The 27,152-nt window shown below is 39.8% G+C and overlaps 1 protein-coding gene and 2 long non-coding RNA genes across 20 annotated transcripts in view; 1 reads left to right on the top strand and 2 right to left on the bottom strand.

Moving 5' to 3' along the window:
* The window catches only part of LOC308472713, a 73,080-nt gene extending 70,174 nt beyond the window's left edge, over positions 1 to 2,906 (top strand). Inside the window, exon 3 of the long non-coding RNA XR_013983659.1 lies at positions 1,079 to 2,906. This is a non-coding gene — a long non-coding RNA (uncharacterized lncRNA). The remainder of the gene's footprint in view (positions 1 to 1,078) is intronic.
* The window catches only part of RYR2 (ryanodine receptor 2), a 260,198-nt gene that overhangs the window by 44,346 nt on the left and 188,700 nt on the right, over positions 1 to 27,152 (bottom strand). For 9 of the 18 annotated variants that reach the window (XM_080997555.1, XM_080997565.1, XM_080997558.1 and 6 more), the window contains 13 exons: positions 26,655 to 26,895; positions 26,244 to 26,331; positions 25,124 to 25,216; positions 23,605 to 23,775; positions 22,345 to 22,404; positions 17,606 to 17,740; positions 16,830 to 16,864; positions 15,419 to 15,532; positions 13,865 to 13,961; positions 12,614 to 12,717; positions 11,593 to 11,644; positions 10,754 to 10,804; positions 4,497 to 4,520 (listed from right to left, as the gene is read on the bottom strand). In XM_080997555.1, the coding sequence (XP_080853681.1) occupies positions 4,497 to 4,520; positions 10,754 to 10,804; positions 11,593 to 11,644; positions 12,614 to 12,717; positions 13,865 to 13,961; positions 15,419 to 15,532; positions 16,830 to 16,864; positions 17,606 to 17,740; positions 22,345 to 22,404; positions 23,605 to 23,775; positions 25,124 to 25,216; positions 26,244 to 26,331; positions 26,655 to 26,895 (1,265 nt within the window). The remainder of the gene's footprint in view (positions 1 to 4,496; positions 4,521 to 10,753; positions 10,805 to 11,592; positions 11,645 to 12,613; positions 12,718 to 13,864; positions 13,962 to 15,418; positions 15,533 to 16,829; positions 16,865 to 17,605; positions 17,741 to 22,344; positions 22,405 to 23,604; positions 23,776 to 25,123; positions 25,217 to 26,243; positions 26,332 to 26,654; positions 26,896 to 27,152) is intronic. The other 9 variants (XM_080997570.1, XM_080997572.1, XM_080997556.1 and 6 more) reach the window with 3 other exon arrangements.
* Positions 5,261 to 10,368, bottom strand: LOC308472710. The gene is made up of 2 exons (XR_013983654.1): positions 10,325 to 10,368; positions 5,261 to 7,089 (listed from the first exon to the last, which is right to left on the bottom strand). It is a non-coding gene; the product is annotated as an uncharacterized lncRNA (long non-coding RNA).

The following is a 27,152-nucleotide window of genomic DNA, read 5'->3' as shown; positions in this document are numbered from 1 at the left end:
TTCTGGAGAGATGCATGCAAGATCACTGAGAGAGTGAGGTGAACTAGTGTATGGGGTGGCGGCAGCCCCAGACTCTCAACTTCCATTAAAAGAAGTTCATCTCCAGCTGCTTTAGAACAAAAGCTTTAAAACAAATTGTGAAAGCACCATTTGAAGCAATTACTTTGTGATATATGAGCCTTTTCTCACTTTCATTGTTTTAAACCAATGATTGTAGTAGTTTTTTTAAATTTATCCATAATAGTAAATAGTGAAGTTATGATTCAGACCCACGGCAAAGTGAACCACATTTATGTAAGACGTTAATAGTCAAGAAATTCCAGAAGAATTTATTTCAGAATCCCAGATTGTTTACGTCACAGGTACTATGCTAAAAGTAATGTGTTGGGAATGAAATTTTATCCTTTCACCTACAAGCAGATGAAATGACTGAAACTTCCCCGTTCCACTATTTTACCTCTACAGAATGCCAGCAGAATGTGTCTAGTGTGTCCATGAATCATTGCAGAGGCATTCTGAGGAGGAAACAGGGTAGCAACTAGACTTCTGCTTCTTCAACCAAAGCCAGTGCTAGCAGCCCTTAAACAATTTTTAAAGGAGAGAGAGAAGCAACTACCAACATGGGAATTGCAGTGGCAAATCTGAAGGGACCCAGTTTCAGCTGAGACCCAGAAAAACCAAGATCTCACATCCCAGAGCCCACTAAGTAAGGCAGAGGGCTTAAAGGCTCTTTCCACAGTTTTCTCGCAGCAGAAAGCATACCCTCCACCTTACATACCATCTGCATAATCTTCTCAGAGCCATCTCATGAGATCTCAGACAGCCCCCAACTTGTGAGATCTTGGACAGCAAAGGTGGTTCAGGAGTTCTGATTTTGTGCAAAGAACGTAACCCTTGCATAAGTTGAGGGTGCACTGTATTACAGATATGGAATATTATAGATAAGCAAAGTAACTTGGAACATATGCTATGAAGTATTGCCCAGGGAAACAAGTATTGAAAGCAAATGGTTTGTGCCAATTGTCAAGTAATAAATAGAGTGTATCATGCAAATAAATGTTGTTATATTTCTTTACAGCCTAGTAATTCTGCAGTTGCACTCAGCTGAATTAAAAATGATCTATCTAAACTGACATGCACACACAAAAATATTGCAGCTGTCCCGTGAAGTCTCAAGCAACTGTAAACAGAATAATGTATCAGCACCACAGTGAATCAATCCGGGTTGTGCAAAGGCCTGCACCAATGGAAAAACTTGCGGTTTCTTTTCTAATGCAATACTCTTCCACTAGAAAAAACGACTTCAAAAAAGGACTATCACAGGCAAGTGAAAAGCCATTGTTGGATCCTAGCCACAGAATATTAAGAGAATTCATTAGATGCACATAAAAGCGATAATGGGAAATTATTGAAGTATTGTAGTATTGTAAGTGAAATGAAGGGACATCAAAGGAGAGCTAGTTGAACCACCCTCAAGTATTAATGTGGTGTTATAGTTTGGGTGGAGGGGGCCCTAAACCCTAGACATTAATAAATGACAGGATTTTGACTATTTGGAGTATAGAAGGTAAGATTGCAGGCCAGTGGAAAAATACAGGGTAAGTTTCCTTTCCAAGCCAATGCCTCACCTGGGATAGAGGTGTTAATATAAGGAATACTTGGGCCTGGGAAGACAAAGGTTGCCAAGGTAATAGGGGGTGTGAGATGGGTGATGGGGAAAGTGTGTCTTCAGTAAGGTGTGCTGGGAAGAAGGGAGAACATAGAGAGATCCACCTTGAGCAGGCTGGCTGATAGCAAGCTGGGCGAGATGCCTTGGACTCCAGTGCTGGAATCCTGTGGGGAACAAGTCCCTTTGAGACCATGCTGTAAAATTCCAACTCCATCTAAACTCAGGAGTAACGATGTGAATAAACCATATTTCTTACAGCTACAACAGCCTCCGCCACGTCTTCAATTCTCCAAAGAAGCACAGATCCTAGCTGAGGGTCAAGACCCCTGGAATCCCATGCATGGCTTGGCAGGGATTGGGGTTGCCAGTAACAATATAACGTGGCAGGAATTGGTAGGATATGACTATATATAAATTAGTAATCCTATGCAAAATAACCTAGCATAAAGCAAGACATTGTAAATTAAGCCAACAGAGTTGTACCAGATCCACACACCATTCAGTAGTGAGGCTGCTGATGCTCTGCCTAAGCCTAGCAGAGGGAAAGCAAGCCCTTAAAGTAGTGTTCTATGCTGGGTTGACAGGTCACATGACAGAACTGAAGAGTCCACAACTGTTAGCTTCAGTATTGCTATAGCCGTGAATGCTCCCAGACCATCAATTGATCCAAGTGGAGTGTTTCAATATGTGCGTTATGTGGAATAGGTTGCTGTTATGTGGTATGAGCCTTATAAAAAAAAACCTGAGGAATTCATCACTCTATGAAGACAATGGAGGATGTGCTACCCATTTGTTGTAACTGTCTCCTTGTGAAAGAGATTATTAAAAGAAATAAGCTCATCCATATTCACACAGGAGTATGAATGAAAATGCTTCAAGGTTTGAGTTAAGAGACTTAGCCATTTAGTGGGATTGTTGATCAGTCAGCATTTATTGTTCAAGGTAAATGCTTTAAAACCCTCTATCTCACAAAATTTGTATAACAATGAGATGCGAACCAAGAGAAGTGAATAGAGCAATCCTGAATTACAGCCTAGGGTTTATCATTTACTATCCAATCCTTTGAAATGGACATAACAACCAATACCTTAGGTTCTTTAGTATAGGATGAAAAGAATTAGTGAGGTTAATTGTCCTAAGCTATTGAGGGTAAATAGGGACGCGGGTGGCGCTGTGGGTAAAACCTCAGCGCCTAGGACTTGCCGATCGCATGGTCGGCGGTTCGAATCCCCGAGGTGGGGCGCGCTCCCGTCGCCTGCCAACCTAGCAGTTCGAAAGCATCCCCGGGTGCAAGTAGATAAATACGGACCGCTTGGCAGCGGGAAGGTAAACGGCGTTCCGTGTGCTGCTCTGGCTCGCCAGATGCAGCTTGTCACGCTGGCCACGTGACCCGGAAGTGTCTGCGGACAGCGCTGGCTCCTGGCCTATAGAGTGAGATGAGCGCACAACCCTAGAGTCTGGCAAGACTGGCCCGTACGGGCAGGGGTACCTTTACCTTTATTGAGGGTAAATATAAAGACAGGATTAGAGGCAAAAAAAACTAATCATGACTAATACAAAGAGTAACTTCAAATATTGAAACATCTGTCAGATAAAGGGATTGTCAATGCCGAAGACTGATGAGTTCAATAGAAATGGCAGTATCTCTTTGAACAGTGCTTCTGATAATATGTTGACAGTTCATTAACATCACTGTCATTTGTCAAGTACTAGGAGACTTGTACAACGCGGGTGGCGCTGTGGGTTAAACCACAGAGCCTAGGGCTTGCCGATCGGAAGGTCGGCGGTTCAAATCCCCGCAACGGGGTGAGCTCCCGTTGCTTGGTCCCTGCTCCTGCCAACCTAGCAGTTTGAAAGCACGTCAAAGTGCAAGTAGATAAATAGATACCGCTCTGGCAGGAAGGTAAACAGTGTTTCCATGCATTGCTCTGGTTCGCCAGAAGTGGCTTAGTCATGCTGGCTACATGACCCGGAAGCTGTATACCGGCTCCCTCAGCCAATAAAGCAAGATGAGTGCCGCAACCCCAGAGTCGTCCGCGACTGGACCTAATGGTCAGGGGTCCCCTTGACCTTTACCTTTAGGAGACAGCAGTTTGCGTGGCTTACATTGAGTTAGTATATGAGTGCAGGATATTCCTCACTTTGGCTTGTTTGCTGGGATGGAAACAAGAATGGGTTCTTGTCCAAAAGTCTTCTTTTATTAGAAATATAAAATTTGAAGTCAAACTTTTTCAAAAGTCTGCCACTATTTATAAAGTAAAATTAAACATTTTATAATCAGTGTTTGGCAAGACTCTGTATTTCATTGTTTACCCTAGTATATTCGTGGCACAGTACACCAGGATAAATAGTAACATAAGGTCGTTATATAGCAAATTATCAGTACATTCTCTGACACACATGATGCCAAGTAATATTTTAATCCCAATAAACAACCAAATAGACTGCTATCAATTAGTAATGGAAATAGTCTCTTATTGATCACTCTGTTCAGCTTTCACAATCATAAATTGCACTGTGGTCAAGAGTACTTAGTCCACAAACTAAATTTTGAAGATGACAGAAAATAAATGAAAAGTTGCTTCATTTGCCATGGGGTTTTTTGTATGGTATACCTAATATAGTTTATTATTCTAATTCTTACAATAGAAATTGTAGAAAGCATTGAATTTGTTTTTTTAAAAAAAGAGAGCATGTGTCACTCTTGGAACTGAAAAGATTCAGAAATGTATGAAAGCATCCTTAGAGAGCTTGTCCAAGATGTTGGGTCTAACAAAACTAAATACCACAAAATTAGACCCACATAAACACACACACATTATTTTACCTTGCTGCGTTGGGATCCTGTGACCTTAGGGAAAGGCGAGGATAAGAAGTGAAATAGCAATAAGAAAAAAGTGTCCAAAGTACTCCAATGATAACTGATCAACCAAATATATATTTCATAAAAGAACTATCCCTTGCTTCCACGTCTCTGTAGGCAACTTAAAACAGAAAAACTAAAACAAGGAAGAAAAGTCTGAATCTACTTTATGCAGTTATTCAGTTCGTCCTTTTCCTCTACACAACAACTTTTCTTTTCAAAATTAGAATGAGATATTAAAATTTTCCAAACAATAGCATTAATGACTTCCAAATGTGCACAGTGACAGATACGGAAGCTGATTAATCTACTTTTTTCCCTTTTCTTGGTCACTGGCAGTTTCTTTCATTCAACCATAATTCTGCTGGATGCATCTTGCTAGAATACTGTAGAAAGATATTATGCAAAAAGTACTTTAAAATATGTGAAATTTTTACTAAGATTTATCACAGACATATAAAAGACTGAAATAAACTAGTTAACAAAAACAAAGAAATGTAGTTCATGGACAACAATGATTAGTAATAGCAAACAAGGATGATGGGAGAAGACAGGGAGAGGGATACGACAAAAAACAACAGTTCTACATCAAAACAATATTTAATGTGTTTTTCACAGCCTCTGTGAACTATTTCTATTTTACTGATGAAGAAAGAGGAACACAAAAAGCTTTCCTCCTACATTTACCTAAAAAATCTAACAGTGCACGAATCAGCACATGTAATCACTTTCTGATAGTGGTCAGCATTTATTTATTTTTAAGTATATGTCCACCATATCCATTGGGCAACATTCCAAGTGCTGCTTGCATGTTGTCTTCTATGAAGGAGAATGACCCATGAACAAACAGATTCCTTACTGAGTGCCTAAGAACATTCCTTTGATCATATATATAAAAAAGGGAAGCTCCAGAATATGAGAATTTATGAGGTGGAAACTGTGCAATCTGATCTCTTTATTTTCAATTAAATAAATAACAGTTTTTACTATATTTAATTTCAATTAATGGCCATTATCACATGTGCTGTAAACTATATACATCACTAAATACTTTTACATATCAAAACAAAAATGCTTCATGAATGTTCTTAATGCAGGTAGGAATAATTTTTCTTAAAAAACCCACATACTAACACTTGTAACATATCTACCTCCAGGACCTTTATTGGATGTAAATAATATCCTCTGTATCTCTAACATGTGAGATAACAATATCCCTTATATTTTTAATAACTCAGTTAATTGTAGTTTTTGACTTATCACACTGACACATCTCTCAAGTTTGCATGAGAAAACTACCCAAGTTCTATTTTTTTTAAAAAATGCAGTGTTTCAATGATAAAGCATATCAAGAAGATTGTTGCCCCCTAAAATAATTTATCTCTACCCTTCTGTGTGCAAGATAGGATATCACACCAGTTGAGTCTTGAGAAACACATTGATTTTGATTGTTGGCTGACAATAGCCTGGTTAACCTATGAAATTATACACTGATAATGAATAGAGACATAGAATCATGTAGAGGCGAAGACAAATTAAACAGGAACAAAAAAATTGCTAAGTGGCAAGGAAATCCTAGAAGATTGTGGTGAGTAAAATCCCACAGGGTTTGGTTGTGTCTTGCCAGTTGCTCCTATTCAGCATGTAAATAGGATTCTCTGGAAAATATATTGCAGAAATGTAGAATCCAGGGTCATTAGTATGATAGTGAGTGACACCTCTTCAACCTAGGGCTCTGACTCTCTATTAATTATCTTGCCATAATGGAGTACTGATGTAGGAGAGGTGACTGCTGCTGAAACCAGACCAAAATAATGGGGAGCTCAGAGACTTTAGAAGAACAGGCAATTCTTAGCCCTGAAGTTCTCCTAGATCAGCCACTTTCTTAGAAACATTGCAGTGAAATCATGAGGATATTACTTCTTATGAGAAGACCAAGGAACAATTCCTGTGAAACTTCGTACTTGGGCATGATCACCAAAGTACAAAATATGTGAGTGGCATATCCCTTTGTATATCACCTCCATTCCTGCTTAAAACACATGTATAGCAGTAGGGTCCCTGTGCATATTTATTTAAAGAGAGAAGAATGGGACTAATATGAGATGCAGGCACTGTTCACATTTCAATCATCCTTCATGTGTTTTGACACTGGGTACAAAATGTCTTGCAGGGACCACCTCTCCTGGCTACCTTTTCCAGCATCTTTCTATCCACAGGAATAGAGGGAACATTCACCCTCCACAAAAGATGGAAGGGAAATTCACTTCATTTTGGGAAGGCAGAAGAAAGTTGAAGCGACAGGAGGGAATTCCTTAGTGTTTTGTAAGGAAAGCCAAATCCTGTCCTTCCTACTGAAAACTTCATAGAACTTGAAGGGGCCTAACTTTAGTAAATAAAATCTACAAGCAACTACCTTTGTTGGTACTTGGAGCTTTTGGATTATGCAGATTACAGCAACACACCTCATAACGGGCACTTACAGGAAGGAAGATACTGGAAACAGACTGCAACTGTGCAGCTACATCTTCACTGATCTTCTCTTGCCTTTTGAGCACTATTCTATGTGCTGATTTTTTTACAATATTTCTCTTTACAGCATTGGACTTTCCTTTCGCTTCCAGGCATATCCGCAACTGAGCGTCCTTTCGGCTTTGGCCCAGCCGCTTCATCAGCTCTGAATCTACTTGTACTTGTACTCTTCCTCAGTAGCATGTTGGACGCCTTCTGACCTGAGGGGCTCATCTTCCAGCGTCATAACTTTTATATGCCTTTTGTCTTTGTCCATGGAGTTTTCTTGGCAGGGATACTGGAGTGGCTTGCCGGTTCCTGCTCCAGGTGGATCACATTTGGTCAAAACTCTCCACTATGACCTGTCCATCTTGGGTGGCCCTGCACGGCATAGTTCATAGCTTCTCCGAGTTATTCAAGCCCCTTCGCCACGGCAAGGCAGTGATCCATGAAGGGGATATGCCTGGAAGCGGATATGCCTGGAAGCGAAAGGAAAGTCCAATGCTGTAAAGAAAAATATTGCATAGGAACCTGGAATGTAAGAACCATGAAACTTGGTAAGTTGGATGTGGTCAAAAATGAGATGGCAAGAATAAATATTGACATCCTGGGCATCAGTGAACTAAAATGGACGGGAATGGGCGAATTCAGTTCGGATGACCATCATATCTACTACTGTGGGCAAGAATCCCGTAAAAGAAATGGAGTGGCCCTCACAGTCAACAAAAGAGTGGCAAAAGCTGTATTGGGATGCAATCTCAAAAATGATAGAATGATCTCGATACGAATCCAAGGCAGACCTTTTAACATCACAGTAATCCAAGTTTATGCACCAACCACTGGTCCTGAAGAAACTGAAATTGACCAATTCTATGAAGACTTACAACACCTTATAGAATTGACACCAAAGAAGGATGTTCTTCTCATTATAGGAGATTGGAATGCTAAAGTAGGGAGTCAAGAGATAAAAGGAACAACTGGCAAGTTTGGCCTTGGAGTTCAAAACGAAGCAGGGCAAAGGCTAATAGAGTTCTGCCAAGAGAACAAGCTGGTCATCGCAATCAGATTGATTATATTCTCTGCAGCCAAAGATGGAGAAGCTCAATACAGTCAGCAAAAACAAGACCTGGAGTGGACTGTGGCTCAGATCATCAGCTTCTTATAGCAAAATTCAAGCTTAAACTGAAGAAAGTAGGAAAAACCACTGGGCCGGTAAGATACAATCTAAGTCAAATCCCTTATGAATACACAGTGGAAGTGAGGAACAGGTTTAAGGATTTAGATTTGTTAGACAGAGTGCCTGACAAACTATGGATGGAGGCTCGCAACATTATACAGGAGGCAGCAACAAAAACCATCCCAATGAAAAGGAAATGCAAGAAAGCAAAGTGGCTGTCCAACGAGGCCTTACAAATAGCGGAGGAGAGAAGGCAAGCAAAATGTGAGGGAGATAGTGTAAGATACAGGAAATTGAATGCAGATTTCCAAAAAATAGCAAGGAGAGACAAGAAGGCCTTCTTAAACGAGCAATGCAAAGAAATAGAGGAAAACAACAGAATGGGAAGAACCAGAGATCTGTTCAAGAAAATTGGAGATATGAAAGGGACATTTCGTACAAAGATTACCATAATAAAGGACAAAAGTGGTAAGGACCTAACAGAAGCAGAAGACATCAAGAAGAGGTGGCAAGAATACACAGAGGAATTATACCAGAAAGATATGGATGGCTCGTACACCCCAGGTAGTGTGGTTGCTGACCTTGAGCCAGACATCCTGGAGAGTGAAGTCAAATGGGCCTTAGAAAGCACTGCAAATAACAAGGCCAGTGGAAGTGATGGTATTCCAGCTGAACTGCTTAAAATTTTAAAAGATGATGCTGTTAAGGTGCTACACTCAATATGCCAGCAAATTTGGAAAACTCAGCAGTGGCCAGAGGATTGGAGAAGATCAGTCTACATCCCAATCCCAAAGAAGGGCAGTGCCAAAGAATGCTCCAACTACCGCACAATTGCACTCATTTCACACGCTAGCAAGGTTATGCTTAAAATTCTACAAGGCAGGCTTAAGCAGTATGTGGACCGAGAACTCCCAGAAGTGCAAGCTGGATTTCGAAGGGGCAGAGGAACCAAAGACCAAATTGCAAACATGCGCTGGATTATGGAGAAAGCTAGAGAGTTCCAGAAAGACATCTACCTCTGCTTCATTGACTACGCAAAAGCCTTTGACTGTGTCGACCACAGCAAACTATGGCAAGTTCTTAAAGAAATGGGAGTGCCTGATCACCTCATCTGTCTCCTGAGAAATCTCTATGTGGGACAAGAAGCTACAGTTAGAACTGGATATGGAACAACTGATTGGTTCAAAATTGGGACAGGTGTACGGCAAGGCTGTATATTGTCTCCCTGCTTATTTAACTTATATGCAGAATTCATCATGCGAAAGGCTGGGCTGGATGAATCCCAAGATGGAATTAAGATCGCCGGAAAAAATATCAACAACCTCAGATATGCAGATGACACAACCTTGATGGCAGAAAGTGAGGAGGAATTAAAGAATCTTTTAATGAGGGTGAAAGAGGAGAGCGCAAAATATGGTCTGAAGCTCAACATCAAAAAAACGAAGATCATGGCCACTGGTCCCATCACCTCCTGGCAAATAGAAGGGGAAGAAATGGAGGCAGTGAGAGATTTTACTTTCTTGGGCTCCATGATCACTGCAGATGGTGACAGCAGTCACGAAATTAAAAGACGCCTGCTCCTTGGGAGAAAGGAGATGGCAAACCTAGACAGCATCTTAAAAAGCAGAGACATCACCTTGCCAACAAAGGTCCGTATAGTTAAAGCCACGGTTTTCCCAGTAGTGATATATGGAAGTGAGAGCTGGACCATAAAGAAGGCTGATCGCCGAAGAATTGATGCTTTTGAATTATGGTGCTGGAGGAGACTCTTGAGAGTCCCATGGACTGCAAGAAGGTCAAACGCATCCATTCTTAAGGAAATTAGCCCTGAGTGCTCACTGGAAGGACAGATCGTGAAGCTGAGGCTCCAATACTTTGGCCACCTCATGAGAAGAGAAGACTCCCTGGAAAAGACCCTGATGTTGGGAAAGATTGAGGGCACAAGGAGAAGGGGACGACAAAGGACGAGATGGTTGGACAGTGTTCTCGAAGCTACCAGCATGAGTTTGACTAAACTGCAGGAGGCAGTGGAAGACAGGAGCGCCTGGCATGCTCTGGTCCATGGGGTCACGAAGAGTCGGACACAACTAAACGACTAAACAACAACAACTATGTGCTGATCTTGGCCTAGAAAACATTTTACATACTGCATCTAACGGACGTGATGGTACATCTTCTACCTAATATCAAGCTACAATCTCTAGATTGCTTGTATGCATTTGGAGAGCAAGGGCACTGTGTTTTGTCTATTTACAACTTTTGCAAAGAATACTTTCCAAATGGCTACATTTTAAATGTGGAACAACATTCCCATCAAAGCCCCTCACTAGTGTATTTTGAAAGCAGTGTAAAATCTGATAATTGGATTTTGCTTTTAGTGGTGTGGTATTCAAACAGATAACATGGAAGGATAGTTATGCTATGTCTAAAGGGCATTAAATATAGAAAACCATGAACCAAAAAATGCTAGTTAGATGTTATGAAATAATGTACAATATAAAACGTAAGATGTAAACAGTAATAACAATCTTACTTCAAAACTCTTGACTTCCTCTTCATTATCATCATCTTCTTCATGGCAGCTCTGAAACCACGTGAAAAGAACACCATACTTACAAACGAACTTTTAAAGTCAAATTCTCTTGTTTTACTAAGAAAAATCTCCCACTTAAAAAAAAGAAAGACATGTGCTAAGTACACACTGTGCAAAGCCCAAAGTCACACAAGTGGACTTCCCCTCACCAAATAGTTTGCCCCTTCCTATTTTCTTCCCTGAAGTCTTCTATGTTTCATGTAATATGCTCTTGAGAGTCCCCAACCCCTTGGAGCAGCGGAAAGAAAAAGACAGGGAATCCCCATTGTGCAGTACTCACAGACTCCCACAACTGGGTATTACCCCATGTCTTTTACAGTGCTTGTGTGTGTTTATAGTGATAAGCAAACTACCTTGGGCTCAGTTTTTAACTGAACTCAGCCAACAGATATATTTTACTCAAAGAAATTATACCAGCTGCATAACAGAGTCTGATCCCTACCCCAAGACCCTCCAAATACCACTTCCTTTAGCCCTTTACCTGCCTGTGGCTTTCAGATGCCCTGGGATAATTACATTTCTCAAAGCTCCTAGCATATTGCAAACATTGGAGCGAGAGAGACTTATCCCTCCCAACCTGCTACTGTAACCAGTAAATGGTGGGTGGGATGAGTCAGATTAAAACCTGAGTTAGAAAAAGGATATGGGGAATCATATGGGGAATGATTTTTAAGGTAAGCATTGCGAGTCAACAAGGTGTGTATTTAGAGTCAAGCATTTACAAAACTTGATACCGCTACTAGAGATGGAAAAATTGAGTGAAAAAATGAAGAAAATACCTTTGCCATTATATCAGCATATGCCATATAAAGATAATCTTCTTCCAGTTTACTGTAGTGTAATAAAATGAAGAATAAGTGGTTACTGTTTATCATAAGAGAGACAATTGTTACATACCCATGAAGGGTGCTTTTATGTGCCTATAATGTGACATCAGATAGCAGTTACTCATAGTGGTGCAGGCTGAACAGATCATTGTCCAACTTTGAGAAGGCTTCTGATGTTTTGCTGTCTCTATAGCCAGTTCTATGATGGCAAGCCACCTTGGCTGTGAGTCCTGGAAGACCTGCTTCCTGCCTTGCAAGCCTTTTTTCATCTGGCCTGGCAGAAGCTGAGACTGCTTAACAGACTCTTAACAGATTCACTATTGTTTAGTGAATTTTGGTGGGGTGAGAGGTGTTTGTTGCTGTTATTGAAAAGTGGCAAACAAATAAAAATTCCCTCACATGATTTTGCCTATTCTCCTAGAATATGGTTTTCAGCAAATGAAATATAAACAAACAAGGTCCTAAAGACAATTGTAATACCAAAATATTCAGTTAGTAATTGTTTTGTGCTTCAATAACAGAAGAAAAGACATCAACATCTTTCAAAATTCAACTTTGCTCAACTTTAGCTAAAACATTTTAGTTGAAATAGCTATAGCCTTTTCTCTCTTAGTGATGAGTATTTTTTTTTTAAAAGAGATATAGATGAATTCAAAATTAATTGGTATTTATACTTCACAATCCCATTCAAAATCCTAGGAGGGAAATAACTGAAGAACAATTAAAACACTATGTGTTATATCCAACCAAGACATACTCAGAGCACACCCGCTGAAATCAATGGATCATGGCTAGTCCAGTGATTTCATTGGGTCTACTCCAATATTGATTTAGTACAATACAATCCTATGAACTGGCCCTAATTTATTTACATTTAGCCCATTACTATTTCCAAGTGAACTAAAAATGCACATCTGGAGAGAAAGCAATTAATGAAAAATCATAAATATCCTCCTTCTCCCATCACTCTCACCATTTTTCAGTTAATGCTGTTCGACTGAACAGTAAAATAAGCTGGTGCAAAGGATCAACTCTCTTAATGCATTCATCTTCTTCTGGTGGTTCTTCTCCAGGTTTCTATTAAAGAAATACAAAAACATCAAGATTTTAAATATTTGATAACTTGTAAATGTGTTTATGTAGAAGTCTTATTCATACGCCATCAAATTTACTTCCATATCAATGGGCTTAGATGAGGGATGCTTGAGGAATTTGTTCTTTTCAATATGAGCTGAACTAATCTACATGCCTCAGACTAATGTGTGGATCAGAACTCAGTTGTCCAAAGACTTTCACCTTTCCCAAATATTATGTCATAGCTCTTGACTAAAAAAAAATACATCAAACTATGCAGTGCTTTTTTTCTTTAAAAAAATGTTTAGGGGTCATCTCATTTTCCTACTCATATTGAAATACTGCCCCTCAATGAGGCCAAACTTAGATCCACAAAATTTTTAGGGGTATGCGTACCCCTGTATCCCCCCAGGAAAAAAGCACTGAAACTATGTTTTAAAATAGCATGTTACACCATCTGCTAGCTACAAGAGCCTGTGAGTCCCTCTGCACAAGAGTCATCAATATGATTTTTAAATGGCTTTGCTATGGTCTCCTGAGAGTCTAAACTTAATCACACTGGCTAAAGAATTTCTAATGCCAACTGATGTCCATAAAAGAAATAACCACAGTCTCATGTCTTGCTGAAATCATTTTATCTGAAAATTACATTGCTGCTTGCTCATCACAGCTCCAAGCATGGAACTGGGGATTTGACTACATTATCTTCCCCCACATTTCCTTCACTGCCTCCAGTTTCCTGCCTCTCTGGATCTTACTTGCTGAAGCAGGTATTTTAGTCCAACTGTTCAAAGGTCCTTTGCAGGGCTCCCTCTTGCCTGCTTTCCTGACTGTTTCCACTTGATCCAGGAGTTTCAATGTGCCCTAGTTTTAGGGACTGGGAAAGGTCTATTTTTCTCCCTATCCTAAGAATATGGTTGATCAGGCCAATGGCCCAACAATCTAGCACCCTGTTTCACAGTGGCCAAGCAGATGTCTGCAGGAAACCAGCAAGTAAGACCAGAGCACAAGAACACTCTCCCCTCCTTTTGCTTCCAGCAATTGGCGGCATATGCCCTGACGTTGCCACCTTTCGGAACTGCCATGCAGTGCAAAGCAATTGCCCTCAACATCAACAAAAGGTTTTAAATACCATGAACTGCAAACATACTGCTAAATCTTCTATCAGTGTGTCTTCAAAGTAGTGGTCTTCTGTTTCCACCCACGACTTGTCATATCCTTGAAGAAAGAGATTGACTGCTCGATGCCTGAAAAAGAAAAGGGAAAGTAGTGTGTATGTATGTGTATATGACCATTCCATATTAGTCTAAAATTTTGAACATACCGAATAAGCAAAATAAATAACTACAACTGGTGAACAATTTAAAAAAGAGGTCTTTGTTGTTCATTCCATAAAGCTTATTATGAATTAACTGGATGTGAGGATTCATTGACTATAAGCATGATCTGAAACTACATGTCACCTTTCCTCCCTTCTATAAAGTATTGACTATAAGAAGATATAGATGATAAGTAGATGATAGATAGATGTGTGTGTGTGTGTTTCATGTTTTGTGGAATGTGATCCAATTTTGAAACTGATTTCTGATATTATAGTTTTCATTCTCATTGCATTACATTGTACACTGCTTAGAGAGTATTGTGATTAAACATTATATACATTGTCTAAATCAGTAAATAAAGTAAGAAGCCTGTACTCTACGTGGGGCTGCCCTTGAAACTGACCCAGAAACTCCAGCAGGTGCAGAATGCCGCGGCGAGACTCTTTACACGGTCCTCACCACAGGATCACATTCACCCAGTGCTATACCAGCTGCACTGGCTCCTGGTGGAGTACAGGATCAGGTTTAAGGTGCTGGTTTTTAACGTTTAAAGCCCTATACATCCTAGGACCCTCATACCTACGGGACTGCCTCCTCTGGTATGCCCCACGGAGGACCTTACAGTCTGCAAACAACAACACTCTGAAGATCCCAGGTCCCAGGGAAATTAGACTGGCCTCAACCAGAGCCAGGGCCTTTTCGGCCATGGTCCCAGCCTGGTGGAACGCTCTCTCACAAGAGACTAGGGCCATGCGGGATTTGACATGTTTCTGCAGGGCCTGCAAGACAGAGCTGTTCTGCCAGGCCTTTGGCCAGAGTGCAGTCTGACCTATTTTCCTTTGTATAAGAACAAGCATGAAGGGGGCCTCCCAGGCTGTTCACAGGTCCTTATATGATCAGTGAAAGCAGTTGGTCCTGGCAAGTATTAACCGCTCTCAATCTTAACCTGATAACTGCCATTTGTCCAGATTTTAATTTGTCTGAATTAATTTTAAGATGTATTTTAATTAATTGGTGCCTGTTTTTATGTATACTGTGTTATTTATATGATGTTAGCTGCTCTGAGCCCGGCTCTGGCCGGGGAGGGCAGGGTTCAACTAAAAATTATCATTATCATTATGATTATTATGTTTCTTTTTGCAAAGTACAAGCAGAGAAGCCAATAAGGCTTGCAGAGCCTGACTGGCAGCCGCTATGATTGGTCTGATCACCCACAATAATTTTTAAAGGAAGTGTATAGCCAACCTGCTAGGCATTTTTAAAGTTAACCATCTTAGTTCCTTGTTCAATTGTATTCCCTCATTCACCCCTCCCCTCCTAGTTAGCAATATACCTAGGTGGACAGCAATATAATATACACAAATCTTCATGATCACACGCACCGTGGAAGATTATATAGTGGTGCCATTCTGAAGCAAGCCACCACCGCTCTTTTTCTCTGTTTAGATAGAAGTTTATGCCATACTGCTTTTTTTGATCTCTGAGGATGCTCAACCTGTAGCACACATAGAAACAGAAAACAGAAATTAAACACCTCTTCTAGACTGTTGCTTCATTTAAAAAAAAAAATTAAAACCTCATAACAGTTGCAGGCCAAAAATACTATGCTGAAGTATGGTGTTAGCTTCTTATTGGTTCATCTAAAATGCCCTAAGCCTAGAACACAGTGTCGTTGTCCCGCCCCCCGCCAAATTATCCCCAGTTAGGACATCTTGCTCTATTGGTTTTTAAAATGTTAAGAAATATTATATGCAATACTATGCATATAATTTGCTTAGTATGTGCAATAACCAAATGCATATATATGCAATATATGCAATAACCAAATGTTATATAAATGGCAAAATGAAAACTTTTAAAAATGGTTTTGGTCATCCCCATTCAAACCTTTACCAGAATATTATGGCCACAATCTAGAAAATTATGCCCCCAGCAAGTCTTTGAAAACATGTTTCTTGAACAACCGCTCCCCTGTTGCCCCACAGGAAACTGCTTTTAAAAATCAGATTTCAGAAGTCATTTGTGATACAGAATGCAAGTCTGCTGTCCAAAGGAAAACAAAGCAGATGTTCCACAGGAAACATGGAAGATTTTGGATATGCTTAAAGTTATCTGGAATATAGCTTACTACTTCTAGTAGTGGTGGTAGATGAAGGGACTAGCAGGGGAAAAGCTTTTCTTTTTAACTTCCCCACTTCTAATTTGAAAAATAAATAGTTCAGAAAACATTTAAACTACCCGTGGCATATTTGTCTATTTTGTAAGAAAGATCAAGACCATTAAAAAGAATTTAATGTTAATTGGAGTTAAATAGAATTAGCTAAAATATAAAATATAAAGAAGGTTACAAATGTTACGTACATTGGTCACCACAGATTTACTTGGGAAACAATATTGGTCTTTATAGTTAATCAAAAGATAGTACTTCAAATCACATGCTGGTGAGGTCACTTTTAAATTAAAGAACAGATCTCTGATAAAAGAGACAAATTTACCTAATTACCATGGGGGGGGGGACACATAAGGATCATACTGTGAATACGGAAACTTAATTAGTCAGGCAAACAAATCAAAGCACCCTTTGGAGGTAATTGTGTATTACAACTGTGTATTACAAAACAGCCCTCAGTGCAGAATAAACAAATGTGGAACAAGCATGTTATGAGAATGGGCATTTAAAAATGTGATTTAAAATATAAATTAAAAGACAAAAATATATTCATAGGTTAAAAAAAACTATTAATAGGTAAAGCTAACATAATTAGCAATATGAAAAGACACTCCATACTTCCCCTTTTGAAAAATTTTCTGCCCCGACTAGGGAATTTCTGGAAGTAATAATAAAAAGGAAAGTAATAGATGAAGCAAAAAATGAAAGACCAAAACAATGTACTTTATGTCACATATAGATAAAAGAAAGCTTTGGAGAAAAGTGGAAAACATCAAGACTTGATGGCTTTTGATTTAGGGCCAAACAACACACAAAGTCAAACATGTCACCTGGAACTGTGTGAATATTTTTAAAAGTGTACACAGCAGTCATTTTGGGAACCAATCAGGATCGCAGTAACATTTCCTCCTGCACTGTGTAGTCTCATGAACAACTCCAAAGCTGCTAATTGGCATGGGAGGGAAGCTCTATTATTGTGTCAGTGGCATGTTTCAGAACATAACTGCAAAAAACCAGCCTAACTGGGAGCATTAAATCAAGTTGACTTTATTCTGGTGGTATGTGCCGTTAAATTGTTAATCTCCTACTCATGGGCAGCATGGAAGTTTTAAATGAAAGCTAAAGAAAATCATTGAGTTATGCCAGCAAATACTGTGGATCTCTGTATTGAAAATACTTATGTATGCACTTCCTAGTTGTTTTTCTGTAAAATACACATTCTGAACAAAATAGATTCATGTGTCCATAATATTTTCTCACTGTACTATTTCTTACTGTACTATTGTGGTAGGAATCCCAGATTCCCAAATTGTCACAATGCTACAAAAAGTATATTTGAAAGCCGTAGTTGAGAGCCTTTTAAAAATAGACTTTAAGAATATTAAAATATATATCTAACCTGTTCCAGATGAAAAAGTACACTAGCTATATCCAGGACCCTTTCCACCGTCTTCTCTGGATCTGAAGTAACTTCAGTCCTGTTTGGTAGATCTTTGTAAAGAGCAACCTGCCACCTAATGGCGGGATCTTCAAGCTGCAGGAAGAAGGGATTTTATGAAGAATGTAAGCATTAAAAATAAGTATCAACTTGCTAGGACCAATATAAACCATTCTTCTAACCAGAACTAGCTTACATGGGTTGCCAAGACTCCCTTGTCAAGTCTTATCCAATTTTTTCTCCAGAATTACTAACCCTGGGCAAATCATCAAGTAGCAAGATACAGCCTACAGCAGGGGACAATTTATATAACTTACACCTCCGAGACTAATACATGGACCAAAATATAGCTATCCCTTCGGATTTCACACTTTTCCAAATTTTGTGATAGAGTTATTGGCTCAAAAAAGTACCGAAAGGCTTAAAAGCATATTTTAGAATAATATATTTTTTAAAATCTCAGTTAAAATACATATTTAAATATTTTTACGATAAAATACATATTGGAAGTACAGATAGACACACACACACACACACACACTGCAGATTAATGTGGAAACGGGGTGGACAAGTGCAAAACTGACAAGAACTGGACCAATCCATCCATCCCTACCTCCAGATGTTGTTGAATGACAATTCCCATCATTCCTAACCACTGTTCATGTTGGTCGGGGCTAATGAGATTTTGAATTCAACAACATCTGGAGAACCACAGGTTCCCCACCCTTCTCAAAGGGAATAACATTGCCTCCTCACTGGAGGACAACCAAAAAGCTGTTTTAACTTTCTAGTCCTTTACCTTGAAAGTTCCAGCTGCTACCATGGTAGCATGATAGATAATGAGTTTCAGTGGTCCCTTGGTTAAGGGCAGATCATAAATAGCTTTATAAAACTTCTTAAACTAGGCCAGTACTATTTCATTTTTTTTAAATAATATTTATTGAGAATTTTAAGATTACAAAGAAACAAAGAGAAAAAGAAGGAAAAAACAAGTAACAATTAAACAATACAAATCAATCAAAATCAAAAAGAAAAAGCAAAACACATAATACATCAAAATCAAAAAGCAATAATAGACAAAAAATTTAAAAACAGATCCAATATTCCCAAATCCTTAACTGTCATTACCTTATTTCATCGACCTCCTCGCACCTCCCTTTTTTGTATTCTAGTTATTAATTATCTCAGCAAATCCTTTCCATCTTTCATAATATTCTGTCATTAAATTACCTGAATCTATTTTAACCTTATCTTACCATAAAAAACCCAAGCCTAAAACTTACATCTTATTTATACCAATTTCTCATAACCATAACATATTCTTACATAATTCTTTTTAACATTTCTGCTAAAGCCAAATAATTTCGTTCCAACATTTTTCTAATACTCATTAATTTTACAAAACTTTCCTAAATAATTTTTTTAAAACTTTCTTCCAATCTTCATCCAACGTCTCTTCCTCCTGGTCTCGGGTTTTGTCAGTCCTTTCTATCCCATCCATCTAGTTCTTCAACCTGGTAACCTTATGTCCGAAGCTCTTAAATCTCTTCCATGTCCCTTCCGCAGGTCTTCTTCATATTTATACCTGTACTTTACTTTGTCTTCTGCTCCTTTCACTCGTGGAGACTCCAGCTTGACAATATTTTTGTCCCTTCTCGACAGATCAGCCCCTTTTCCATAGTCAACACTGAACTCCATGTGGTATTTAAAAGCATGTTTCAAGGTCCCTCCAAAGTTAAGGGCCCCCACAACTCCGAACTCCTCCCGGCCCAAAGCCAGACTTGAAAGGTCAAAACATCCCTGCATAGGGGGGTCTATCCAGCCCCCCATCTCCAAGCCAAACAAGACTCTATCTCTCCAAATCTGGCTTTTTCCAGGTTCATTCGTCAAATCCAACAATTCATGTTCCTGCTGGGCCACAATTCCCTCCATCTCTGCCTCCCGAGGTCCAGCAACAACCTCCTCCCTCATCTGATCTGTCAGAGCACACTCCTGGATTAATTCCTGAGTGGGTTCTATATAGGTACCCACTGCCTGTCCAAAATTTCCGATCGCAACAGTCATCAAATCCGTCTTCTCATGTAACTGTTCCAATAAAGCACTTGTCTTGCAGAAGGCAAGCACCAGAGCCTCCGAGTACATTCTTGTACAAGGTCAGAGTCTGGTCCCACAAACTTAATCTATTGCAGCTGCAAAGCTCCCCAGTTCAGATTTAATAACAGTTTCGCAAGCTCCCTCTAGGGGAAAAAGCTTCTATTTGTATCCATCTCTTTTTTTTTTTTTAAAGCAGATCTAACAACAAAGTTTCCTTTTCCAGATATTTTGTCAATATTTTGTTCCTTTTAGATGCGAAGGGGAACAATGGAATCAATATGTTTCTCTTCTTTTAACTATCTGTCAAAAACGTTTGTCTATAGTCAATGAACTTCCCGAGGACGTCTATCCTGACACCCCGCTCCCAGGTTCAAGACGGTGGAAAATTGCTTTTCTTTACTCTCTCTTCTGCAGGTTTAAACAGTCCAGAAAAAGTTCCCCCCTCTTCTCCTGCTTCCAAGGGGGGTTCAGTAATTTTAAATGATGAAAATTGATCCTTTACAGATGACTTTCTAAACTCTAGCTTGCCGTATCTTTGCTTTAATCTATCTACAAAAGCGGAAGGTGGACTTCCTGTTTAGACCTTCCCACTTCAGTGCCAAATTAAAAGAAATTTCTTAATCCAATTTTCCGTTCTACTCACGGGCAGTTATTTAAAATCCAATTGTCCACAGGAAAAAGTCAGCGCTCTCCGGCAACAGCAATGCGGCTTCACTCCGTGAAAGAAGCAGTCGATTCAAAGCACCGCGCCACTCACCCCACGTCGCTCCGGATCCCCGAAACCGGGGTTCCCCGCGAGTAGGGGGGGCGCAAAGGTGCCAGCCGAATCCCACGTCCACAGGCTTCTCCCGCCTGTGGTTTTTGATGGGTCTCCGCCTCGCCGTGGCAGTTCAGACCCTTTTTTCCACGGAGCGGATTCCTCCCGATCGGAGGAAATCCACCATTGCCAGAGGCGCCAACCTGGAAGTCCAGGCCAGTACTATTTCAAAGCAGGAGTGTCTACCTTATTGAATACAGCAGGGCTTAGTTCTGAATAAACATTCATAGGACCAGGCACAATGATGCAAGAAGTGGCAAAAAAAAAAAAAAAAAAAGGACCCCTGAACATTAGGTCCAGTCGTGGCTGACTCTGGGGTTGCGGCGCTCATCTCGCTTTATTGGCCGAGGGAGCCGGCATACAGCTTCCGGGTCATGTGGCCAGCATGACTAAGCCGCTTTTGGCGAACCAGAGCAGTGTACAGAAACGCCGTTTACCTTCCCGCCGGAGCGGTACCTATTTATCTACTTGCACTTTGACGTGCTTTTCGACTGCTAGGTTGGCAGGAGCAGGAACCGAGCAACGGGAGCTCACCCCGTTGCGGGGATTTGAACAGCTGACCTTCTGATCGGCAAGTCCTAGGCTCTGTGGTTTAACCCACAGTGCCACCCACAAAGTGGCAAGTGAACAGCAAATAACAGATAAGAGCCAGATGCCGGCATGAATGAGGCCACAACTTAATTGTCACAGAAAGAAGAGATTTGGTGTAGGCATGGATTGAATGATCAAGCAGCCTGTAGGTTACTCTCTTGTACATAAGCTTGCAAACATAAAATACACTATTTCCCCCAACCATGCCTCTAATCTACTCCTCATCACTGTCATGCAGATACCAAGCAGTCAATATCTCCATTATCTCAAAGACAGAACTTTTCAGTAGCTTAACAGTTCCAACTGCTGCAGGATAATTAGCCTTCCAGATATACAATATGATTTATTGTACTTTTATTGTATATTCCTTTCCTATTTATATATTGTTCACTGCTCTGATGAGCTTTGGAGCAAAAAGTGGTGGGTGGGTGTCTGTGCATGTATATTAGGATTATTCATTAATTTATATACTGCTTAATACCAAGATGGCTTTTAAGACATACCTAAGAATCATATAAAAATATGTCTATTGTATATTACAGTGATTCGGAAATGGTTCTGCACAGCAGCAGCATGGTGTGGAGGCATTAAAATAAAAAAGCTCTCCATCCGTCATGTAGATTGCAGAGTTCCTGTGCAAGGGCCAGTTGCTTCCAAAAATATGCAGTAGTGTCATAGAAACTTTCCAGTTGAGGGTGTAATACTTCTTACATATGTAAGCAACTCTTACATATTACAGCTACTTCAAAGAGCTGCTGCCACACAAAAGTGCTTCCAGCAGATGAGTGAAACTTTGCAAAGGTTAATGGCCACTAAGCCAGTAGCATACTACTCCAAACAAACCACAATGTGAAGCCAAAGTCTGTTTGAGTGCAAATATCACAATCCCTGGTTCACAAGTAGCACCAAGTCAAGGACAGTGGTTTGTTGCTCCTTCTAACATTAGGGAAGGAGCAAAGCAGAAGTAATCTGTGAGTACACTCTATAAGTAGAAAACTAAACTGGATATTCCTAAACTATGTGCTTTAACCTAAAAGGCCATTAAAACAGCTAAACAAAAGAGTGTTAGTTACTATGAAACAGGGCAAAGCATGAGATATTTGACTCTTTAAAAAAAAAAACCTCAACTACATAGATGGTATCCTGAACACCATACAGAATATGCAAGGGTGACCAAGATGCAATACTTTAAAATTACCTTGCCCTGTAAGTGAAGGTTATTGCGTATAATATCTCGAACTTCATCTTCTGTGTCTTTCTGCCAAGAAAATATACATATTATCAATAGGTTCATTTTGTTACAAGCATGCAGTTCTGAAAATACTATGTAACAGATCGTATTTGCCAGTAGTCAAAACAGAACAGGTTATATTCTGAATGGTGGTGGTAAGACAGTATATGGTATATTAGATTGTAGTTTATTCTGTTACTAATATCTGCCTTAGGTGTGGGTGGCAATTGCCCTGTTAACTGTGGAAACAACTGTAGTTTTGCATGTGTTTCCTTTGAGTATGGTGTGCAGAAGACCTCCAGTGCTTTTGCAAAACATTTAAAAAGAATACTTGGGGGGGTGGGGGAATCCAGTTCTCACTCATCCAAGTAATTTATAAAGATGTCAAACAACAAAGGCCCCAGAACAAAACCTTGCAGCACCCCACTTGTCACTTTTTCCCCAGGATGATGAGGAACCATTAAAGGGGGCCTAGTTGAAAACTGTTGAAAATTTGTTTCATATCCCTGCTTCAATTTGTTTCATATCCCTGCTTCAATAACTTTGCAGTGCAGGCCTACATATATTAAAAAAGTGGTCCCCGCTCTATGCATCTTGTCTGCAGTATCCAAATCCTGTTTAGTGATGGTAAAACCACATCATTTTTATGCGGTCAATTTATGAAGTGGGTGAGTGAGTGATGCAGCTGTGATGGGGCATGGCTGGCTCCTTCCCATAAGTAAGCCCCATTCAGTGCAAAGGAACCTCCTGCGCCCCTTTGCTGCAACCTTGCCTCTTGCATGCAGGTGCCCCATGCTACTGGGAAATGTGGCAGCTACCCAGACACCTGAAAGCAAGAAGCAAGCAAAGTTGAAAAGTAGGGAGAGAGGATGGACTTGGGGCTTCCTCGGTCATAAACTCCTACTCACTGAGAAGCTACACTGAGTGCAAAGGCACTTACTTTCAGGTAAATCGGCCCAGAAAGGAGAGGAAGTTGCGCTTGGAAGTTGCGCAGAAGCTTAAAGAAAATGAGGCAGGGGGGTGGTAAAGACGACACGATCTGGTTCTGGGCACTGCAGAGAAATCTGAGACAAAGTAAGAAACCACACCTCGCAGGATAAAGCATTTTCCCTATAGAAATAATTATGAAGAATGGCAGGTATTGAAAAATATATAGGACAAGTAAGAGGGAACACATCACCTCTCTGCCAACCTAGATATAAAAGCAGATCTGTATTGTTAACCTACCATACTTAATCTGTTTTTTGCCAGTGCAATTAGTTCTTGGTCACCAGGGGCACAAATATTTAGCCCAACAGGCAGAAGTCTTTTTAAAGCTGCCACAATAAGGGAAGTCTGTGTTGAATAACGATCACCTTTCCGCTTCATTTTCTTCCTTTCCTGATCAGAAACAGCTGCCTGCAATATATAAGAAGAAATCATTTTCAAGTTGTAAAAAGAACAATTGGTCTTACCTGAAGTGTAGTTTTGAGAGTGGGGCGTCGTATCCAATGGAATGGAATGGATGTTCACCCTGTTGTGACACACTAGACAGGAGCAAAGACTTGTGGGAGGTAGGCTGGACTCCCTCAGTTTTCTGGATTTGCCAAGCCAAGTACTGACAGAGTCCATAAAGAGAAAGAAAATACCTGCCTACTTCCCCCTTCTGGAAATTTCTATAATAAAATCTCTAAATTGCTAAGTATCTGAATGGCAAGGAAACACAACACAAGGAATGTGACAAACTAGCACTCAGGTTGGAGCATATTCCTCCCAACAGTGTATAGCAGAGCACCCTAGGGTTGGGTCCATTGGATACAATGCCCCACTCTCAAAACTACACTTCAGGTAAGTCCAGCTGTTATTTTTAGTTTGTGGGGCGTCATATCCAATGGAATGGGACATACCACAGCTGAGTCACCAATTCAGGCAGGTCCCATCTCTGCAATACACTGACTATAATACATGTTGGAGCACCGTAGGACCCAAGGCTGCCTGAGCTGAGGACAGCTGGTCCTCTGGTAAAGGTGGAAGATGCCAACCAGGTAGAAGAAGAAGAAGAGTTTGGATTTGATATCCCGCCTTTCACTCCTCTTCAGGAGTCTCAAAGCGGCTAACAATCTCCTTTCCCTTCCTCCCCCACAACAAACACTCTGTGAGGTGAGTGGGGCTGAGAGACTTCAAAGAAGTGTGACTGGCCCAAGGTCACCCAGCAGCTGCATGCGGAGGAGCGGAGACGCGAACCCGGTTCCCCAGATTACGAGACTACCTCTCTTAACCACTGCACCACACTGGTAGCTGTCCTACAAATGTCCAACATGCGCCAAAACATGAGATGGATGGGGTAATTTAAGGGAATGATAAGCCAAGAAAATACAGGCCCTAATCCATCTCGCTAAGGTTGCTTTGGAAACTTTAACCCCTAAGGTAGACGAGTGAAAGGATACAAATATAGAGTCATTATTTTGGAAGGATTAATTACTATTTATTACTATTAAGCAGTCTATACGTTTTGTAAAATAAAGAAACAAATGGAAAAACACTTTCCAAACTAGAGGAGTTTGCTTCCAACCTATACCAATCCAAAATTCTTATTCATCTCTAAACAAAGTATTCTTAGAAAATATGATAATGGTATAAAGAATGTATATGAAATGTAAAAGATTATTAATTCCAAAATTGTTTTTGCTGCAACAACTTAAAGCAAAAAGGGGATTGGTCAGTATATGTTGAGAAAATTCCATACAACTTCTGTAGTTTTATATACCTTGGACATCTTGGACTTAGTATCAGTAATAAGGAAAGACATGTTGTTGATTTCATTCTGCACAACGAAATTTTGTTCTTCCCTTTTAAAATTCTGAAATTGTATAAAGAATATTTTGTTAAGTACACAAATTAGAAATCAGAAGACACCCTAAATCCTTCTTACTAGTATGTGGAAGAATCAACCCACAATCCCTGGTTTAGAGTAATGTCTGAATGAAGGACTGTTTTGCTCCAAACAAACATAAAGCCAAGGTTTGTTCTTACTTTACCAATCATAGTTTGAGGAAATCAAACCATAGCCTTGTTTTGGATATAATTCTGAACAAGGGGTTGTGGTTTGAGTCCTCCATGCACCAGGGAGGAGGAGTGAAACAGCCAGGTGGTTCATCATGAATGCATCTGTTAGCTATGGTTAACCACAATATCAAAACTGGGTCCTTCAAACCTTACTTCAGGACCTGTATAAAGTTTATCTTATTCATCAAGACCTGTATAAAGTTTATCTTAGTCACTAGATTCAATTTATAATATAGTAAATTAGGCATTTAAATATAGTATAACTAACCTTTATCAGTGAACAACAGTCGTCATTAGAGATTGAACTAAATGTAGGTGCACAAATAAATATTTGCAGAATCCACAAATAAATATGACAGTGGTGATACAATACAAGCCTAATACAAATGAACTTTTTGTAACATTTTAAAATGTGGAAAATGCTATATATTGTATACTCTGTTCACTCTTCCTAACAATCCTGATAGGGCATGGTTGCTTCCATCTTAAGTGCCTCCACTGAGAAGTTTGGGCTTTAATTCAGGTCATGTGCCTTTTTATTCACTGAATGACATCACTGCATTAATACAAACATCTGCTAGGAAATAAATGCACACTCACACATTCACTAAGGAATTGTATAAAACTGCCACCAGCTAAACAAGGTATGGACTTTTCAGAAACGACACCTTCCACAATCTCTTTAAAATTATTCCTTGTTTAATGTCTGCACAAAACCTTCCTCTCAACCTTTTGGTTCCTGTCATATTGTCTCTCTTTCCATATCCCCTACAATGATGGGATTCTATCTGTTTTACTACAAACAAAAATAATGCATTTACATGGGATTTTGACCAGTAAATGAATACATCAGCAACCATACGAAACAGGTCCTCTGCCTCTGGATTAGGTTCTTTTAGCCACTTTGCTCTGAAATTAAACAAAGAAAAATGTTTTTCATCACTTTTATTATTCCAGATAAAGCAGTTTACAAATTTTTCATAGAGCATTTAGCAAAGTCTGCATTTATCTTAGACTAGAGATTGTACTTCCCCACCTGTTCTCTTCACTATTCATTTCTGATAAAGAGTGAGGAGTCTGGTTGTGTAATCATTCTGGCAGAGAAGAGATTACAACTTGTGGATCACAGACTCGCAGAACCCCAAAATACTGCTTTGAGGTGTGTGTTTTTCCATCAAACTGTGCATAAATTTAATGAAATAAATTAATGAACAGATTTATAAGCCATGTACCTGTTGTAGTCCACAAATCTAATCAACAATGGGTAGAAGGCATAAAGGTCCCGTGCCAATATTGTGAACTCATCTAGGATGAGGAGTTCTGCCTCCGACATATCTCCCCGGCCTTCTGCTCTTAAATGTTCTTCATCGGATATAACCATTGCAGCTTTTTTCTTCAGTTTCTCCATCAGTGGCAGAAAATGCGTTTTCAGGAGCTGAGGCTTCACTTTGCTTATGATAGGCTGAGAAAACACTATGTAAGGAATTCATTAATTTTATAGCATATTAATATATGAAACTATACTAAAAGATGTTGCATTCCCATAGTAGGTATATTATACTCCAGTGACTACTCTCTTCCTCCAAACATCTATTTCATTGTTAGGGTCCTGGTTCAGTTCAAAGGCATGCAACCCTAGAATCACCTACTGAATTCTGTTCGATTCCACCTATATCCAGTATTTTGCAAATTCTTGTCAATTCTTTGTTCCTATCACTAGAACTACTTAC

The sequence above is a fragment of the Podarcis pityusensis genome (genome assembly GCF_964106645.2).
Source record: "Podarcis pityusensis genome assembly, chromosome: 3".
In the NCBI taxonomy this organism is placed as follows: Eukaryota; Metazoa; Chordata; class Lepidosauria; order Squamata; family Lacertidae; genus Podarcis; species Podarcis pityusensis.
The sequence above is the reverse complement of the archived record's forward strand: the minus strand, read 5'-3'. Positions and strand labels throughout refer to the sequence as shown.